Source organism: Trichoderma reesei (genome assembly GCF_000167675.1).
Source record: "Trichoderma reesei QM6a unplaced genomic scaffold TRIREscaffold_5, whole genome shotgun sequence".
Lineage (NCBI taxonomy): Eukaryota > Fungi > Ascomycota > Sordariomycetes > Hypocreales > Hypocreaceae > Trichoderma > Trichoderma reesei.
Window position 1 is genome coordinate 254357 of NW_006711152.1, and position 20318 is coordinate 274674.

General features: G+C 52.9%; 3 protein-coding genes across 3 annotated transcripts; 1 reads left to right on the top strand and 2 right to left on the bottom strand.

Annotated features, from left to right (window-relative positions):
• Positions 1 to 411: 411 nt before the first annotated feature.
• TRIREDRAFT_76250 (uncharacterized protein) lies at positions 412 to 3815 on the bottom strand (the record flags this gene model as incomplete). The annotated part of the gene is made up of 3 exons (XM_006963751.1): positions 2881 to 3815; positions 617 to 2667; positions 412 to 535 (listed from the first exon to the last, which is right to left on the bottom strand). Exons 1-3 carry the CDS (start codon positions 3457 to 3459, stop codon positions 412 to 414), a joined length of 2754 nt encoding a protein of 917 aa, XP_006963813.1. The 5' UTR covers positions 3460 to 3815.
• Positions 3816 to 13464: 9649 nt separating this feature from the next.
• TRIREDRAFT_120897 (uncharacterized protein) lies at positions 13465 to 16114 on the bottom strand (the record flags this gene model as incomplete). Its single annotated transcript, XM_006963752.1, has 3 exons — positions 13465 to 14089; positions 14246 to 15948; positions 16010 to 16114. The coding sequence occupies 3 exons, from the start codon at positions 16112 to 16114 to the stop codon at positions 13570 to 13572; spliced, it is 2328 nt and encodes a 775-aa protein (XP_006963814.1). The 3' UTR covers positions 13465 to 13569.
• Positions 16115 to 17133: 1019 nt separating this feature from the next.
• TRIREDRAFT_120899 (uncharacterized protein) lies at positions 17134 to 20281 on the top strand. The gene is made up of 6 exons (XM_006963573.1): positions 17134 to 17665; positions 18037 to 18080; positions 18850 to 18969; positions 19176 to 19258; positions 19322 to 19499; positions 19559 to 20281. Exons 1-6 carry the CDS (start codon positions 17579 to 17581, stop codon positions 19992 to 19994), a joined length of 948 nt encoding a protein of 315 aa, XP_006963635.1. The 5' UTR covers positions 17134 to 17578; the 3' UTR covers positions 19995 to 20281.
• Positions 20282 to 20318: the final 37 nt, after the last annotated feature.

The window sequence follows — 20318 nt, forward strand, 5'->3', positions numbered from 1 at the left end:
ACTAGATCAAAGATATGAAAATGGGAAACCGACAAGATGGAGAAGAAAGAGAAGAGAAGAAAACAAAAGAAAAAGGAAAAAACCCAAAAATCCAGGCCGATTTTGTTTCCTACCGGGTATCTATTGTCACTCCTGATGCTTCATATCCCTGACGCCAAAAGGAAAAAAAATTAACAGGAACATGCTCCTTTGCCATGGAATGCAATAGCCCCCAGACAGCCTGAAAGAACGCAGCCATCCATCAGGAAGCAAAGAATCGACAACAAGGGGGAGACCATAAACGCCACTCTATTAAGCCGGCCATCAAACCCCAAATGCAAATGCAAATGACGACATTACCGAAACGCCCAGTCCTTCATCGATGCCAAGGTCAACTGCCTGACCGAACCCACAATGCGCCTACCTTCAGCATTACCGTACGACAGGTGGCGCGGTCAATGCGGCCGGCCTCCTGCTCTCTCTGCTCGACAGCTCGTAGTTTTCTTGGGACAGAGTCTCCGACTGCATGGCTGTCCAGCGACGCTGCAGCTCCTCTCTGTTACCATCATTGTCAGTATGAAAGCCTCTCGAAACCAAGGAAACAGTGTTCGTGAGGAAAAGAAAGGGGCAAACTCACCGAGATCCCTCAATGGTCCTGACTCCCCTCGCCTCAAGGACCTTGATCAACCTCTTAAGCGTCCTCTCCCGGTTGAAAGACACCATTATATCCCCTCTGGGCCCAATATGCGGCGAGATTTGCATGCTACGTTGAGTCATAGCGAAATGCGCCTTGAGCTCCCGCCGGTTCCAGAGCACCTCAACCAGGTCGACCAGCCGCACGTCAAAGTTGACGGGCTCGCTCAGAGCGCGCCAAGTGACGGGACTGTCCCCTTGCAAGGTCTGGTGCTCCAAGCACCTATCCTCCTTGATCCAGTGCAGGTACTGCGTCAGCCCGGCCGGGGTCGTGTACAGGCGCGACTTGATCTGATCAATCCGAAAGTCGTTTTGCGTAAGAGGCGTGCCGCTCGAGGCATCCTTGTCAGTGAACTCGGTCGTGTCGTCGACGGTGACTCGATACGGCCGAATAGACGGAGACAGCGACCTAGCACGCTTGGTGATGGGGCCTCCTGGAACCGGGGACCGGAGCTCCAGCACCGTGGTATTGTTGCCGCTTTCCGACATGAACTCCATCGACGACCGGTCGCACTCCTCCCCATTACGAGACGGCGAGTGGAAGCTCGACCGCTTCCGCTTCGCGGCCGAGTGCGCATCAGCTGGTGTGGTATCGCTCCGACGGTGTGCCTTGGACCCTCGCGGCCGGCCAATGTTCTTCATCCCGCATTCTTCTCGCAGCTGGGCCATCTTGGGATCGTGGTAGAAGCCGCGAATGGCTTCCGCCGGCTTAAACTCGCTGCCCAGCTCCTCCCACAGCTCATGCAGACGGTGGCGCATCCACTCGAGGGGTTCAACGTCAATCTTTCCTTTCGCCTTGAAATGCTTCAGCTCGCGCAGAGCATGGCACATGCGGAAAAGGGTGTCGTAGGAGGTAATGCTACCCTTGCCATATGCCGTGTACTTCTTGCTGAGAAGTTGAAACGGGCTAATCTCGCCCTCCTCCAGGAACTTGATGATCTCCTTGCCACGGTTCACCTGTCGCCCGAGCTGGAATCGCTTAGTGGCCTTATCATCTTTGCTGCCCCTCTTTGCCATGGCCACTTTGTACTCGTCTTCGCAATGGGCCAACAGCGGCTCGATTGACTGCTCGAGGTTGGGCCAGTCGGGATCCCAGTACGGATGAGAAGGGTCGATCTTCTCCAGCGGCACGCCGGCTACTATTTCAGGCTCAGTGTACACCCCATCCTTGTGCTTGAGTACGAGCACATCCTTGGTGATTTTTGGGAGGGGTAGTATACTCTTCGTCGCTTCAGGAGACGACTTGAGGGAGCGAGGAGTAGGAGTCTCGAAATCCTGCGACGGTGGCCGACTTGGCGGGACGTTAGCTGGCGTGAAACCTATAATCGTGGGATACGCTTTCTGCTCTGAGCGTTCCCAGGAAGTCGACAGCTGCTCTGTTCGGTGTACCGGTGGTCGACTGGTGGGTAGACCTCGTCTCTCCTGGGCGGCGGGCCTGGCAGGGTCGGTCTGCTGAGGAGGCTCTCGAGACGTGTCTGCCCCTACTGCTCCATTTGACACGCCGTCTTCTTGTGATGGCGCAGCTCTGCCCTTAAAGATTCTATCTGCTCCACCATCACTCGACACTTCCTTCGACACTTGTTTTTCCTGAGCAGGACCTGCCGATGAACCCTCTTCCTCCGCAACCAGAGCGGCTCCATGGCAGCCCTGGCGATTCCATTCACAGTTGCCACACTTTTGGAAAAGGGGAGTGCCTATGATAATGCAATCATCAAAAGCGCCCTGGTTCTTATTGCAAGATAGGCATCGCTTCCCCTGGATCTCACCAATAGCTTGAATCATACACGACAACCACTTGACCCCCTTTGCCTCTGTGTGGTCGTAGATGGCCGTGAGATGGTCGGTGGTGAACTTGCGGCCGCGGCGAACCTTGACATCCCTCTTGATGGGCATGTTGAGGATGGCCTTGACCCACTGGTTCCATGGCTCTGTCTTGTAAATGGGTCCGATGACCTGGTCGTCCGCGTCCACGAGATTGACGAGAAAGACAGGGTCCTTGGGAACGCTCCTGAGGGCAGCTGACGGCAGTGGCGCGATGGGCGTCTTCGCGGCGACCTGCCTGGTGAAGATGGCCGACTCGGACGGGCTGACCCGCAATGACAGATCATTCAAGGATTCGCCTCTGGTCGTCTCGGTCGATATGCTTCTGGTTGCTTTCATTACGGCTGCAGAGTCTCCAGAAGCAATTGTTTCAGCACCGGCATCAACGCGTGTGCCAGCCTGATCCTGAGCAGTCACCTTGCCCGTCTGGTCTTGGGTAATTTGATCTTGGGCAGTTTGATCTTGAGCAGTTTGATCTTGGGCAGTTTGATCTTGAGCAGTTTGATCTTGGGCAGTTTGATCTTGAGCAGTTTGATCTTGAGCAGTTTGATCTTGAGCAATCATCCTGCCCGCTCGCCTGTCCTGAAACCAGGAAACCATGGCCTCGACATGACCCTCCCTATGTTGCAGCCAATTTTGCTCAGCCTGTTCATATCTCTTCTCTAGCATGAGTGTCTCGTTTGCCTTTCTGTCGTAGTCGAGAACAACTTGGGCCAGCTCTCTCTCGACCTGGTTGAGTTGCAGAGCAAGGTTCTCGCGGAGCTTGGTCAGCTGCTCGCGCTGCCCATCCAGAGTGCCGAGTTCGACTTTGGCCTTGGTCAGGGGTACTTCGAATGCTCTGATAAAATCGGCATGCTGGGCGTCTTTTTGAGCTAGAAAAGCTGGCCAGAATTTGCTCTCCGCTTGAGTGACGGCAGCGTCGCGCTGGTCAGCAGGGAGCTGCCCCAATATGGTTGCGTCGTCCATCCTCCTTCTGAATATGATTGATCTGTGCGACTCGACTCGATATGTTCGATGCTGAAGAATCTCCTCGAGCTGTTCGTCGACGGGAGGCCCCAGGTAGACGCTTTCAAGAATGGAGTGTGAGGCAGGTCGTTGTGATGCTTTTGAAGTAGAATATTTGGTTAATGACCAATGGTCGTCTCGCCCCCTGTTTTGCTTGCCGGTCTCGGTTGTTGGACTCAGGACCTGGCAGCCTCGTCTCTGGCGCAAGATCCAGTGGAGGAAACTAAAACACTCTTGAGTGTATGGTAATTGATCTCTTTCCCGCTGATAACCTCCAAAAATCTAATGCTTCGAACCCCTTGAGGATATAAGGGAGGCTCAACATAGTCGACCGGAAGCTTGATACTGCATATGAGTGTCAGCAAACCACGATTCTTGGCGTTCTCTTGACCGCCAGGCGCTAAGTGACGAAGTAACAGCCACGGATGGAACTGACAGATATCATAAGACTTGGGCGAGCTGATGAATGCATGCGGCGAGGACTGGCTATAAACCGGTCTTGGGGTGACACCAGGCCAGGCAGATAATAGATGTAAGGCGGGGAGGGGTGTGTAGGATAGCAACAAAGAGCTACGACTGGTCATCGCAGTTAGTCACCCGACAAGACAGAAGAGGAAGAACAATAGGAGAATCAGGCATCATCGGTAGGGGAGGGGTGAAGACGGCCATGGGAATATCAAGGGGAGTGCTTCGAAGTCTGAGGTATCCAGTACGCAGCATGTGGAGTGAGATGTTTGTCAGGGGGCAAGTACTGGTTTGTAACCCTGTTTTGTTGTTTGTGAGAAGATGTAAGAGCACAAACATTGATTGGAAAGCTGGGTATGGAAGAGTGATAGGTACAAGTATCGCAGGCATTCCACGAAATGCCGCCACGAGCAAGGGACTGGCAAGCTTCTGTAGCGGCATCACGCGGGAGCCAAGAGGTGGTGTTGGCCACGGACAGGAGGCAGAATGAGAAGAGGAACGACAGGGGATGGGGAGAGGCAGAGGCAAGGGATAGATGAAGCTAGACAAGAATGTGAAGAGAGTGAAACAGTAACGGTGGCCCACAGCGGGCTGTAGATGCTCGGCAACAGCGGGCTCAAGCCCAGGAACAGAGACCAGCAGAGGCACAAGCAGAGGCGACGCCAACCGCATCAAGAGACGCAAATCCAACAAGCTGAGCGTCGACTAACCTGGTTGGTCGTTTCGATATCGGTAGTTGGAGGAGGTGGTATCACTGATCACGTCCAAGACGAGCGGCTGGCGAGAGATCCGGCTCCGCTGAGGGCTCTCGGGCTTGGATAACGGTGCTGTACGCTCGGTATTCGTACCTCGTACAGGTAGATCGTACCGTCTCGATAGAAGCTGGTAATAATGAGCGATTGCCGACTCCAGCGTCTGAAGTCTGTAGCGTCGCAACGGTTCAGCCCAAGGGGGAGGCTGAGAGGACCGAATACAGGCAAAGATGACAGAAAAATGGTGTATCTAGAGATGTATTGGTGGCAAAACAGCCATAAAATGATGCGCAAGCCAAAAAGAAGAAGAACAAAGGGAGGAGGAGAAGAAGGAGGAGGAGAATGACGAGAAAGAGATATGGCTGACTATTGGCATAGAAGACACAAGAATGACCAGAAGATTGCACACATGGCAGTGCAGTGCGATACAAGAGAAAAAGAAAGAGAAAGAGAAACAGAAAGAGAAGAGATTGAAGAGGAAGACTATGAGCAGGAGGAAGAAGAGTGAAGAAGAAGGAAGCAATCGATAGCGAGGCGAGGCGAGGCGATTCACGGCCTGGGGGAAATTACCTATGGACTGCACCTGCCAACTGCCAACTGCACTGCCGGCTGCAAGCACCTGTCCAACAGCCTTGCAGCACCTTCCCAACTTCCCAGTAGCGCCCCGGCAGGGACGACGGGAATAGATCTTTGTTTCTCAGAAACCTCTACGAAGATGTAGGAAGAATTTGAGCGAGATGGGAGAGTGAAAGGAGTGCGAGGACACAAGTTGGTCGGTCGCTGAATAAATTAGTGAGCCGAGGTGGTCAACAGCAACAGAAAAGGCAGGCATACCGGGTATTAAATGAACCCATCAAATACCTAATCGAGGTCCCCTAATAATAAGGCTGCCTTGCCTACTAAGGTAGCCGATAGTGCGAGGCGCATGTCGCGAGTACCTCGTTTACGATTTGAGGTCGCGTTGGTCGGATGTACTAGCAACAAATCCACGTGGGAAAGACACCTCTCGCAAGCTTCGAGCGCGTGGACAAGTATTAATACCTCTTGAATGAGTCAATACTGGTCAGCCATAGCAGTACCTAGGCGATGCAACTAGCACTTGCTATCAGTGCTGGTACAACAGGCAAGGCCCGAAGATGAGTTGGGCCCCCCTAACCATTGACAAAGAAGCAATAAACCGCAAGACAAACAACCTGGGCTGGAAAGCAAAAGGCCGAAGCCAAGCGATAGCCTACCTAATACCTACCTACCTAATGACCCAACCATCGCATCTCGCGTAGGTACATACCTACCTGGGTAGGGTCTCTTCTTTCCGGCCATACTAACAAGCTCGACAGCCTATCCGACATGATGGCCCTTTGTTCAAACCAGGTGTTACATATCCAGTACTTGGGCACCGATTGGAGCAATAATAATGTATGAGCAGACCGGGTTCGGTTGGGGAGCAGCGAGGAGGGCATCGGATTGGGCGAATGTACAAGCACGGCAACTTTCTGTCTCGTCTTGTCCGGACAGAGGTAGAGCCAAGGCCATTGATTGTGCCAATCTAAACTGCCGCGGCTCGGATCCCCCGCCCTTTGTTTCTTTCATTTTTTTTTTTGTCTTTGGATCCCTATTTTCTTATTCGGCTAGTTTCTTTGTCTTTGCTCTTCCCGAACTAGTCCTGCATCACGAGTCAAAAGCCCAATCCAGGGCCAGTCGGGGTTCACTAGCATTGCCCAGCCAGGAAAGATAGACATCTCGAAATAGTCCTGGGCCTGCCCTCTCCTTTCCCCGTACTTGTTTCGTGCGGGTGGTTTCGTTTGGATTCTGGAAATACACGGAGTTACGGAGGAGATTCAGGGCCTGCATATCCGAGTGTCATCCACCTGACAAAGCGTTGACTTGTTCGTCTTCAAGTCCATCTTACCTACATCCATACTAGGCAATAATGAGGCGCTGGCAGCCACCAAGAAGGGAAAAGAGCATAGTTAAAAGCTTCTTTGGCTGCTTCCATCAGATCCGCTCACGAATTGAAGATTATCACAAAAGGCCAAGGCGAAACAGAGGCGTAAAAAGGGTAATAATGAGTCAGAAATTAAGCGAACGCCTCGACAACATCAGAAAGGAATGGCCACAGCCCACCTGTCTGTCGTCACTTTTCCTCTTCGTCTGTTGGCAAGTCGCGAACAATTACCGGGGACGGACGGATGTCTCGTCAGGTTGCTGACTAGATGCGATACGACCGGGGTTGGGAGAGCTACGTAGGAAGAAGCAAGCCAAGGAGCTGAAAACGACCGTCATGCTGCAGCTCGGGATTATATCCCCATCATATACGACTTATACTAGTCAGTCGTCCTCCTACTGCTACTGCGAGAGCGGCTTCGCCTCGTTTCTATTCGTCCGCTATCTTGGCCGCCCGTCCTCCTGGTCTAGGCTAGGAGTCAAATCCTACCGCACTATCTCGTTGTCTGTTTGTCATGCTCGTACCGGAAACGAGGCCCAGTTGGGACTTTACTACTAGATCCGTCTAGCATCCTTCACACAACCATCGCCAAAATCGCAGGCTTTGATACGGCATTGAGCCCATATATCCAGCGCATGAGGATCGTCACGGCACACGTATGTATGTATAGGACGAATCCCTTGAGTCATTCGACTTTCACTGCTGCTTCCTCTGGGAAGAGGACTGATAGGACACGAGTCTTGTCTCCCGTTGCTCGGGCTTGCACGAATGCCGCTATTCGCCGCCGTTCACATTGTCCGCTCGCTGTCCGCTCGTTGTCCGCCCCTCTACCACTGGCATCTTCCTATCCGTGTGCCGTTTCGTTGGCTTGTCTTTGTATGAGTCGGACAAAAAGCAGACAAACCAGCTAGTGATGCCCATCTCTGGACCCACGCACTCCCCTCCCCCCGGACCACCCACCCTGATCCCGGACGAACTCGCAAGCCTCCCTGATGATTACATTACTTTGCAGGTCCCCGAATTTATCAATCCTTGCTGTTATAGCCCACAAAACTATATCATATTCAGAAGCGGCCAAGACCTTTGGTGAGCGGATCTCTGTTCCAAAGCTAGACACAGAAGAAAGGAACCGAAAAGGCCGCCCCCTTGCTTGCAGCTCCGCATGGTCGTTTGGGTCCAATTATGGGTCGGTAGCCTCAACCGCTCGTTGCAAATACTAGACCACAGAGCTCTAGAGATGCCACTGTACGCGCCAGAGTATCAAGAGAGCTCAAGTGGTATACGCGGTCTGATTACTATTCTTCTCATCGGCAAATGACCAGGATATCATCGCTGTTCTTCATGCAGTTTAGCCACCAAGAGCGGATGCTGTGTACCCACGCTTGGTCTCAACGGGATGCCCAACGGGCATCCAAGCAGCAACATATAGTGGTCATGCTGAGCGCACTGCTAGCTTTCTCATCATCCGCTCCTTTGTCTCTCATTTCTCTCGAAGCGGCTAATGCATTGGAGCCATGGCTTACGACTCTGTCCGTCGTCTATCCGATGGATGCTTCTATTCTTCCGCAGCTACTTGCTGATTCCGGAGGTTCACACAGCGTAGGGCAAGTAAATCATGCTGTCCCTCGATGCTCTTCATATTTGAACTTGTTGCTTCTATGTAACATTTGGCACCAACACAATGAATGCATCACAAGGGTTCTCGTACAACCACTCAAGTCAAGATTCCGGCTTCTTACTCGCTCCCAAGCTTCATATTCTCTGCCTACCCGATTCTTCATGAAGCGACACCGTCTGTCTTTTGTACTATTCCGTGAGGACTACACTGTACCCGTCCCGCAATCTATCATACTACCTCCATCTCCACGTGCCAGCCCCGTCCCATCCGTATCGAGCAATCTTTGCGAAAGACCTCTGGCTGTCTCCCGTCCTATTCACTGCACGCTCTCGTCTTTTCCGACCCCCTTCTCTTCTTTTTTCCCCATGGGCAATACTACGGCACCGGCAGGCATGAAGAGAGCTATCAAATGTCCACCCGTGCTATGAGCTTCATGCCATACTTCTCCTGAACACGTCTTCGACTCGTGTGTGCTTTGGGGAGATATTAATGTAACGCTCTTGTTTCCTCCCAAATTGGCCTCCTCTTAGTGTCGTCCGATCCATGTCGCCGGCAGGGCAGTCCGACAGCGTTCAAGTCTACATATGGTAGTGATAACATACTGCATCTGGCAGTGGTGACATTGTTCGCTTGTTAGTCGTGGAAAATATCAATCAAAGCGGCGATAGTTGAGTGATTTGCAAGAAACAAAATCAGAGCCCGACGTTAGCCAGCCGTGATACAAAGACAAGCCTGGCGAAACACAAGATACTAATAACAGCCTTGAAGCGAGTACCAGAAGCAAGCATCAACACCGTGTTAGGAGTTCCCCCAACTGCCACTTCTATTCTCACGTTCCATCCACAACCAAGTTTCGTACTTGTACAGCGACCTAACGTAAAAGGGCGATCGTCCATCCTATTGCCGACCCATTCAGAGGCTCGCCCGCCCTTGTCAGCAAGACCCAATTCGGCCATGTGGATGGCATCATCAGTCACTTGAACCCCGGACCATCATCACGATCATCGTAGGGCAGCACCGGCTCCAATCTGGTTAGCATCTCTTAGCTCTGTATGTGCCTAAATTCTTCCGGCAGATGAAATCTCATTACTACTGTTCGTATACACGAAGCACACTTTTCTCACTGAGGCTAAGCACAAAGTTTGAAGCCCGCCAGATGGCGGGAAAATCCCCTTGATGGCGGAAAAGTCAGACCTGAAGGGAGCCCAAGCGAATCCAGCTCTTCCTTCGCCTCCTTCGCTTGCATATTGTAAAAGTATCAAGTCTCGAGGAAAGACCTCAGAGATGATTAGTGAATCCTGACACAGACCTGCCATGACTCGATACCCAGAAGGGCAGCATTATCAATCAAAGGTTCCTCTTCCGCCTCGTCGGAACTGCCTAGCCTGAACCCCCACGTAAGGCTGGGCCTTGTATTCCTGTCTGCCACTCATATTTTCCGTTTAGTTCATATGAGTGCATTTCCGTATTGAAACTACCTAAGAGCGTTATTACTGTTTCAGTACGGCACCATAACGACCTACCCAGTCCGGGAGGTGTAACAGCTCGGCTAGCCAACTCCTGACTTGCTACCACGAGCCCAACTACCTTCATTACCCAGACAGAGTATAGACTGTACAATTCTTCTATCAACGATCAACCCCTACCCTACCTGTGACAAGTTCCCATCGGCCGCAAACAACAAGGCGGCGCCACACACTGGTCACCAGAACCGAGCAACACTGCCGGCACTCGCTCCATGCACCCGCAATTCGGGCGGCCTTCGGCAAGCCCAGATTGAATGCTGATCTCAGGCCTGCATCGGTTTTGATACTGCCGGTAATGCAGTGATACTCAACAAGGAAGTTACCAAGCAAGGAAGGGAGTAGTATGCAGGGAACTTGTCTTCTCTTCACTGACTCGAAATGCTATCTTCCTTGGGAAGCAAAGCATCTCATCCACATTTGGGTTTTATCTTTCCTTCGGCGTTGCTTCTCCACAGAATAAGCGCCTACCCCGTTTTACGGGCGGAAGCCATTCGTGAACGTTGACATAGAAAACGCCCTTTTGTTGACTGGGGGAGTTTGGCATCTCGGAGTAAAGTTGCTGGAACTTCTCCAGTCTCCGCGAGGTTCCGCATCAGAGTAAGAACTTACTACTTGACCCACTGGAACCTTTTCTGTCGCTTGCATGAGAGTGACGGCGATCCCGTGCGGCCTTTGCTCTTGCGTGTTGCAGCGTGTATTGCGTACTTTCTGACAGGCTCGGCCGTGGCTGATGTGAGGCGCTGCGCTTGTCAGACTCTATTTACCTCGGAGGTAAAAGGACAAAGCTAAAAGGGACTCCTTGGTTGCTTGTGGTCATCCGTGTGGCGAGCCGAATGCACAAGACTCCTACAATTTCCCCGAGTCCTGTCTCTTGTCCCATGCATAACCATAGTTGAACTCAAGGCTCGGAGAACTACAAAGACTGCTACAGCTGAGCACGAAAATAGTATGGCAGACTTCCTGTAGACAATCAAGGATGGCTCGTTGTTGCTCGCTGATCTAGCCTCGTTATCCGTAGTGGACTCCTCGCTTTCATGGTCCCGAGCCCTCAACACGGATACCGCGGCTGTAACATTGGACTCCAACGTGACAATGAATGAATGAAATGGCAGAGAGATGGTAATGAACGCCCCCTTGTCCGAACCCAGCAGAACATTCCCAAGCATCACTGGGCAGTACAGATCTGGCACAAGACCTAACATTCCCAGAAGCTGTATCCCTGGCCCTTGGCCAACATCCCCAACCAAGCGAGCAAGATATCCGTAAAATTGAGCAACTTTCTCCGCGTACTTGTGGCGATAAATACACTAACTAAGCTAAGGCGGATACTACGGCGACATGCCTAATCCAACAGAAAGCAGCCAGTTCTATTAGAAGGTTACAGATCCTTTGATATTATGTCGCACTAGTGTTGAGCCTTGCCTACTATTGAACACGAGGAGAGGGGAGAGGATCTGCTGCAACGGACGATAGGCATCCGGAGCCTCTCCTGAATCGCCAATATTAGGCATGACGAAGAGAGCCAACCTCCGATGTTATACTTCTGTACAATGACTACTGAGACTGAAGAGGAAGAATGAGATACCGTAAAGATTACTGATTTCGGGTGAGGCCTCTCAGGGAGATTGTAACTGAACCCAAACGGCTTCTGATGCCTGTGTCTATGTCAGTGTACTGTCCAGTTGCAAGAAGAAACAAAGGCCATGAAAGAGTGTCTATATTCCGTAGTGGGCATCTCCAACCTTTTCCGTCTTGTAATGCGAGCCGCTTTCTCTGAGCCGTTCTTGGAACACCGTTCGTCCGGCCGGGCGAGTCATTCTCACCATTCGTCATCTTACATGGTGGCGATGCGTATATGTAACCACATGTGACTACCTACCTATGGATTGGCACATCGGACAGGTCCCGACGGAATATGTGGTATCTCCAAGTGCCCCGTTGTATAAGCACTGCTGAGACAGAATTTGATCCATTGGAACACACCCCGTAAGACAATGAGGCTGGGTAAATTCCAAACTGAGGGAAGGCCATGGATATATGTGAGAGCTCTTTGCTTTCTCGTAGTGGAGAGGCAAGAGTAACCTCACCGTTGCCATTTGCTCTTCGGCAACGTGGCTTTCTACCGTCTCCACGTCGAATTGATAAGGATTGTCAAATATCTTCTCTTCTGGAAAGGGAGAGACACAGCAGCTTTCGAGACGAACATCGTCAGCACCAGGCCGACGATGGACTAGATGAACAGAGCCTGACACTGTCGGAAGTAATCACCTTGTTTCCATCTCCTGCTGAGTGGTCTCCCCACTCCGTTCCCGAGTTGCGATCGACCTTACGCAGTCTACAACCATAAGTCTACTACATACGTCGATGCTATACAATCAACCAACTGGACCCGATGGACAAAAAGAGAAAAAACAGTCACAAATTGGTATGACTATACAGGTTTCCCCTCTTTCTTCTACCTATTTAACTGTACGCAATAATTGACCCGCTCTTGACTAGACAGGGTCTCTTGACATCCATTATCCAATGCTCTTGACTCCGAGCTTTTTGAACAAGCCATTCTACCCCGAAGAACGAATGATTCCTCCCGATGATCCCTTTTCAACAACCAAGCCGTAACAACAAGCAGACGTCCCCCTTCTAGATGCAAAGCGAGTGGCATTCACACTCCTAAAGAAAAAACTCAACATGCAACGACAGCGGCGGAACCTCTTCGACCCTTTATACGTTCCTTCTTACGCTCCGACAATTAGATATGCTTCCACAGCTGATACTCTCCCAATGTAGGATCATTGGAGCCACACCTGAGGATGACCCCCCCCCCCCCCCCCCGCGTCTTGACGTCTCTTGCCAGAGAATCGCTAACAGACCACCGCAGCAAACGACGTTGATTCCCCCCCCTTACTCCTTTCTGCAACTACTCGAGTCACAACGCAAGCAAACATTCCGCTCTATTAAGGCAAGTCCAAGTTTCATTATTCCCAGAATCAACAACCCAAAGCCATGATAGATGACCACAACATATCACTATACCACTATCGAGCCATGTTATGTAGTGTCCCCTCATACGCTTATGGCTCGATATATATCTGCGGACTACACTCCACGTTCTCCTCCCTAGCGTACCTCTTTCTGTCAAGGTTTCTTCCCTTTTTGCGCAATCTGTTCCTTCGGTTGAGTCGAGCCATATTTTCAGGGGGTTTCCCCAGATCTGTTGTTGTAGAGATTTAGTTCCGTATGTAGTTGTGTCTGCAGGAGCCCTTCAAGTCTAGCAGTGTTTCGTCTCCAAGCCCACATCATCAACTCCATAAATGACAGACAACAATGTACAGGATCATGACACGCCTCACCTACCAACCCCCTCTACCAGACCGAGAGTTCATACTAATAGCTGAAGGAGAGTTGCACCAACCCCTGTAATTATGCTCAAGGACATACATCACTGGTAATTCAAACAGTTCCTTGCTCCCTTTCACGCATATGGCTTGCCTGATGCCAGCAATAAACCTTGCCATCCATAACACAGGCCATGAATCAATTCATCAAAATTCATCAGACATGGGGACTATTTCCCAACGCGCTTTGAACCAAATCCCACCCTGAAAGCAAACTGAACCCCTTTCCTCCTTGGTTCTTCCCAGATCACGAATGCTCCTTACTGCTCTTTTACTCCTATATATCCCAACATCTTTAAAGAAGAACGAAACTGCAAAAAGAAAGCGCAGCGCCTCTTGTAGGTATAATCAAGCGGTAAAAAAAAATCCTTCACCTCCTCCTCGAAGACCTGGTCCGTCCAAGCCCTTCTGACGACACCCCTTCAGCGGAAGCACCAGTCATCCTGCTCATCAACATGGCCTTGGTCTCCATGGCTTCGGGATCGCGATACTCGAGCTGTGTTGCCGGCGGAGACCGCCTCCCCCTCTCCTCCTCATCTTCGTCCTCTTGTAGAGCGCGAGGAGGATAAGCCGCACCGTCAATACTGGCAGCACTGCTCGCATTGGAAGCGTTGCTAATGGCGCGACCGAGAATCTTTTGTCGGCGACGGCGCAGAACACGCGCATCGGGTTGATCACGCGTCGCGGCTTCGGAGCCGGTGAGATCGGACAGGGCAGAGGTGAGGCCCTGGCGGAGTTCGGCGGCGGCGGCAAGCTGGCGTTGCTTTTCGATTTCGTCGGCGGAAGCTTCTTTCGCTGCTTTTGCTGTTTCGGAAGGTTGAGGGGGTTGTTTTGTTGGTTCAGGGGGTGGGACTGATTGTTGTTTTGGCTGTAGTGTATCTGGCAGCTCCCTTGGCTCTGAGGCGGCGGGAAGGCGAGGAGGTGCTGTTTTTTGCTGTTCCTCGATTGGTGGTAGCTTGGCTGGCGCGGATATGGTGCGGGCTACAGGGCCCTTGGCTGCTGGCTGCTTTGGCGATACGTTGAGCGCTGCCGACGATAGTTCGGACAGAGCCATTGCAGTTTCAGCCGGATGTGTTCGTGCCGTGATAAAGTCTGCCGACGTAATGGACTCGAGCGTCTGCTTGGCGCGATTTCTTCCAGGGACGTCCTTGTCAAAGGCGCTTGTATCCACGGCAGGCTTCGCCACGGGTTTCGTCTCCGGAGCCTTTCGAGGCTGCTGCTCAGTTTCCGCATCGTCTTCATCGTTGACAAAGGGGTCTCGCGGATCTCGTCGCTTGACGCGGCGTTTCCTGAGTTCCGGGTATACAAAGTCTTGGATAGGTACGAGGCTGCCGCTTGATATGCATTCCCACAACCAGTCCGCCGAGACAACAGGCACGCCCCAGTCCAAAGCGCACTTGAGTTTTTCCTTGCGCATAGCCATGAGGGATTTGCACACGAGCACGTTTGTTGATCGACGGAACGACTCTTCATACTTGCCTCCTAGCTGAGCGACGGCTCTGGCAACCTGGTTGAGCTCGATCCCGGTAAAGGCGGCGCTGCACACGGTCAAGCTCGAAAACGCAGGAATGGGAAACAGGGGGAACGGCCGCCCGAGAACCTGCTCGTTGGGGTTAAAAAATCGCTTGTTGTGTAGGCAGTTTTCGATGTAGAACTCGGTTATGACGTGGATGTGTTCGTTGGGTACCTCGGGGTGGGTGTCGGGCTGTGAAGTTTGGGGAACTATGAGGAATCGGTAGTGCTCAGGGTCTGTTGGCTGAGACAACATGGCGGGAGACTGCAGGGAAGAGGCGATGCTGCCGCCGAGAGTCGCGACAGTCTGCTCCAAAATCGCTGCTCTTTGTTGGGGGAATCCATGGACGACAAAGACGCAGTTGGCGAAAACACCCTGTTCCTCCTGGGCGAGAGAGTAGCCGGGCTGCGTAGGGACCTGTGACGCTGGAGTTGGAGCCGCAGCTGGTGCTCCAGGCGCTCCAGGCGGATTTTCGTGAGCAAAAGAGTACTCTCTCGATGCAGATCTACCCAGTATGTCTCCCCAAAGATCGTTTCTTTGTGAGCTCAGCTTCATGCTGGCAGTCTTGCGAAGCTTCCTGACCCCTTCGTCTCGCCCACCGCCGACGACGGCTGACCTTGCTCTCTTGCCTAGAGAGGATCGCTTAAGATCTTTCTTTACCCAAGCGCCAACGCCCTGCTCCTCCGGGGGTAATAGCGGATCGAACTTGGATTCCTCCAAAATCATGCCGCGCTCTACACTCTGTACGAGCCAGTCCAGAGTGACCGTGTGCAGTCCCCACGCCTTGGCTGCTGTGAACTTTTTGCCCTCGGGCTTGTTGACAATCAGATGCGAACACCTCCTGGTTAGATCTCCAGAGTATTGGCCGCCGTTCTGCGTAATCATCTCTGCAATCTTGTCTCTTTCGTCGCCGAACCCGGTCAAGCATATCAATAGCGATCCACGGGCCGCTGGCAATGTGTCCTCCTGTAATGATGGCTCGGTGCCGCTCGTCTCCAGTGCCTTGAGCTGATATCTCTTCTCCAGGGCGACTAGGTCTATTTCGTCGTCATTCTTCCACAGCTCGTTGACGGCGTTGATCCAGGCGGCGTCCATGGCCTTGATGTCGGCCCTCTCGCGGGCGACATGGCGATATTTGGGAGTGTCATAGTCGCCGACGACGAGATGCGTGACGTCGGGCGTCAGATCGTATTTGTGCACGCCGCCGAGCTCGGCCACCTTTTGGGCAATGTCTGTCTGTTTGAGGCGTCCAGGTCAGCTTCTGTGCTGTAAGTGATGGCCGTGAGCTTCAACGAACCCGCTGGTCTGGTGGGATGCTGGTGCAGCACACAATGACGCCCTGGAAGGGCACCGAGGGGTCGATGCCGTAGCCTTCGTCGTCTGAGGAGTGGTGAGATGCCATGGTTCAGGGCATGACCGGCTTGATCACGCACAGAAACAGGTTGCGGCGCATGCAGCCACTGTCTGCTGCTTCGGCTGGTGATGGTTGGAATTGCTGCGGAAATCCAATGCCTGATAGCAGATGGACGATAAGAGACGGACGCGTCTGGGAGCATGTACACAATCGAAGCGCGTTGATTAGAGTGGTCCGCACTGTGTTTGCTCACTGAAAAGGAGCTGCTGCTGGAGTGGGGTGCTGGATTTTTAGGTCGATTCAGTGGCTCAATCACAGTGCGGCGCTACTTTGATGGCCCATGGAAGCTTCCAAGGTCAGTACCAGGTAAGGTACCCATCATATCAAGCAAGCAAGGCAAGGAACCCGACATCAAAGGGCAGAAGCACGACACCCTCGAAACAACAAAGAACCTCACTGATGGGATGGGGATCTCAAGATGATGTAGAATGCTAAACGCTTGATATCTGAGCCCGAAGAATGAATCACAATGTGACAACAGCAAGGAAGCCAAGTACATGTCAGCTCACCTTCTATCTAGGTACCTACCCACATGCAGGCCAAGAGTCCGTGTCGTACATGTCAAACCTCATTCTCTGGCATCAGCTACCTTCAATACCTTGAGGTAAGGTATCGAGTAGTGGGGTGCCAAATGTACCTATAGCCACGGCTTGATTCTGTAGATTAATTCGTAGCAACATAACGCCGGTAGTTGTAATGCACTCTGAGGACAACAGCAGCGAGATATTCGGATACATAGATGCTCTTTTTTCCAGTCAAGATTCCCACCTGCAGGTCACAACTCGGCATGAACCAGCCCCTACCCACAGCACCTCAAGTCAACATAGCCGCACCTGGGCAGCTTCATTGTTAGGCACCTACCTGCATCTCGGCCTGCGGCCCCAGCGCCCCAGCGGTACCTCTTAGCTGCCCAAACACCGGAACCCCACCATCGCAGCCTTGCGTGAGTCGCTCCAAACCCGCTCCTCTGCTCTGCCAACTCAAGCTGAACCACCAAGCTGCGACCTTTTGTCTTCGCCCCCCGCAACGGCTCTCTCTCTTCCGATCTGCTGCCCTCTACTTCATCCATAGCGGACAGAAGCCCTCACTTCGCTGCTGTCTCACTCTCACTCTCTGCAGCTGCCCCCGTGCACAGCAGCTTTCCGCCACCGATTCGAACGAACGTTGCGACTCGTCGACACCTGCGACCTTTCCACGACGACAACGCACAATCGACCCCCTCTCCAATAGCGAACCTCGTCCCCTGCGGGCAACGGCCTTTCACACGACACGCTAGAGCTACGACGTTACCGCCCACGACCGCTCACGACCGCCCAGCACGCCGTGACTCGGTGCTTCGAAGGCTTTACTCGACAGCTCCAGCTCATTACCGCATATCGACCGACGCCCAAAAGTCCTCGTGTGACCCGGCAAACGCACCCAACGCTCGCCGACCTTCCTCTTCTCGTCACAATGCCTGCTCCGTCGACGGCGCAACAAAAGGTGCTGCTTGCGCAGTTTGTCAGCCTCACTGGGGTTACGGAGCGGCAGGCAACTCGGGTACGTCAGATAACCAACACCAAAGAAAACGTTGCTTTTGCCCTGGGTGCTTGGGCTGCTCGCCATGCTCGCCGTCCTTGCTGATGGCCCGGCCGAGCCCAACGGGGATCTCCCTTCCCCTCCATGCCCCAAACAGACCTGACACGTCCCGCGGCTGCGTCTCGCTTGGGCTCATCCCGGATCAATGGGCCGGGATTAAATCGGGGCTTGAGGCTGGCATGAGGCTGACCCTGTTTGCCGACCCTCTCGGCTTTTGGCGCCTGCTGGATGGGAGGCCGGACCCGCGGCAAAGCAATCGTGCATCCCGATGTGGTGGTGCTTCCATGTTCTGCAACCCGTGAGTTCGGTCACTGACGTGAGGGTGTGGGCAGTATCTCAAGTCGACTGGCTACAAGCTCGAGGAAGCCGTGGATGCGTAAGTACTCTCAGTCATGATCACGGAGCTCCCCCCCCCAGTCCTTTTGCTTTCTCTGTCCCCTTGCGAGCCTCAAATCTCCGCCTTTGTTTCCCCCGAATATGCTAGGCCCCCATTCCCGTCCCCTTCCTGGCCGCCGGATATTCCTCGAATCAGACTCTCCACGGCGCTTCTCGGACAATTTCGCTGTGAGATGATGCATCGCCAGGCTCCCAATGTTGTTATCGGTGTGGATTGCTTGTGGGGGTCCCACTAAGGCGAAGCCCGCCCGTCTTGTCGGACACTCACCAGAGTATGGCCGAGCGCCGCCGATGCTACTGAAACAGAGACGTCAGATAGCGACAGCATGCCAAGATGCTACCTTGCAAGAGTGTATTCCAACTGCTGGCTTCCGGATGCCTCAGAGCGCCTGTCCTAAGCACATTTCAGTGGCCCGCCGGCGTGCCCAGAGCCTAGGGAGCCCTTCTCTGATCGACCACAAAGCCGTGCCCTTGTTGAGACTGCGTCAACCTCCACCCTCGCCATCCTCGTTGTTGAGTCCCTCGGTCTGCTGCTCGGTCTGCTGCAGCCACTTCGTCGTCGATTGAGAGAGCACCTTGAATTTTTCCGGTTACTCCGAATCCAGAATCTGACGATCTGCACGCAGCGGCAACATCCGGCCTGGCTACCACTAAGGGCTTTACACCGGACCGACTAACGAGGGCGACGACCACGATCCAGTGCTCCGGGACGCATGCATCCCGTGCGTCGGGCCCAGAATGATGCTCAGTTGGAAGGGCGTCAAACAGCATCTGCCGTCCAAAGTCGCAAAGGGCGTGCCCCAATGGCTGTCTAAGAAGAAACGGGAGAATCATGACGCAGAGGGCTCTGCCACGGATCATTCTGGACGGTATAACATCTCTGGCCTGGTCGGGCTATCAGGACGGGGCATCACAATCTGCACAAAGGGATGAAGGGCTCTACGCTGGTTGATATGACCATGGCAATCTGCTGCTGAGTGGTAGCGTTGCATACTTCGTTTTCCTTTTCTCTGCCGGACCACTGCAACTCGATGCTCGGCCTGCTCAGCGGCAGCTGCTAACGTTCCTTCGCTAGGTATTTCATGAACTCGGCCAACGAAGGCAAAGGACCGTCTCCGTTGGAGGTGAAGTTGGATGCCCTGTTTGACTCATTAAGGGGTAAGTTCTGATGCTTCTGCCTGATGTGTTTTGACTGATGCTTACCGACCAACCCCTGTTTAGATGACGAAAACGATGAAAAGGACCAGCTAGAGCTGGAGTCCACCATGAACTATCTGAGTGAGAAGCTCAACATCAGCCTAGAAAATGCGGAGCTGTTTGTCGTACTGGAGCTGCTGCAGGCTCCGAGCGTGGGCGAAATTACCAGAGAAGGCTACATCAATGGCTGGAGATCAAGCGGGTAAGTTTGGGAAACAAAAGAGTCATCAGTGTCGAAACGATTGTACTGACGATTGGTAGGGTCGACGCGTCTCATCAAGAGCACGCCAAACACGTACGGAATCTCATCTCTAACCTGTCGCGTGATGCAGCGCTGTTCAAGAGAGTGTACAGATATGCATTCGTCGCTGGCCGTGAAAAGGACCAAAAGGCTCTGGCCTTGGACAATGCTCTCATCTACTGGAGCATGCTATTCTCAGCCCCCGGCCTGGTATGGAAGGGCAAACACGACTGGCTGGAGCTGTGGAAGACGTTCCTGGGAGAAAAGTGGACTCGATCCGTCAACCGTGATATGTGGAACATGATCCTGGAGTTTGCCCTCAAGAGCATCAACGACGAGTCACTGTCGTTTTGGAGCGAGGACGGCGCATGGCCGAGCGTCATTGACGACTTTGTCCAGTGGTGCAGGCAGAGAGGCATCGGAAAGGCCGAGACAATGGATGTCGATGGCCAATGAGACTATGGGTCCCGATGACCACATACAACAACTGCCTGGGGCCGCTACGTCTCGATACTCCACTGAAGAGAATGGACAAGGGCCTCATATTTGGTATGCAGGCCGATGCTAGGTGCGCTTACGATTAGAGGTTGAAAAGGGGGGCTGGCTGGCCTTGATGCTAGAGGGCTTGCTTGCAAGACTGATTGTGGCACTCCAGCCTCCGGGCCTCGCGATTCTACAATGGCATAGATATTTTGGAGCGAAAGTCAAAAGAACCGTGGATCGACTTGAGTTGGAATTGGCAGGCTTTGTTGTTATTTTTATCCATACCCTAGCTACTAA

Coding starts and splice junctions, on each gene's coding strand:
- TRIREDRAFT_120899 (XM_006963573.1), top strand. CDS start 17,579: ATGCCTGCTCCGTCGACGGCGCAACAAAAGGTGCTGCTTGCGCAGTTT. Junction 18,081..18,849: donor CTCGAGGAAGCCGTGGATGC/GTAAGTACTCTC, acceptor AATGATGCTCAG/TTGGAAGGGCGTCAAACAGC. Junction 19,500..19,558: donor AATGGCTGGAGATCAAGCGG/GTAAGTTTGGGA, acceptor GACGATTGGTAG/GGTCGACGCGTCTCATCAAG.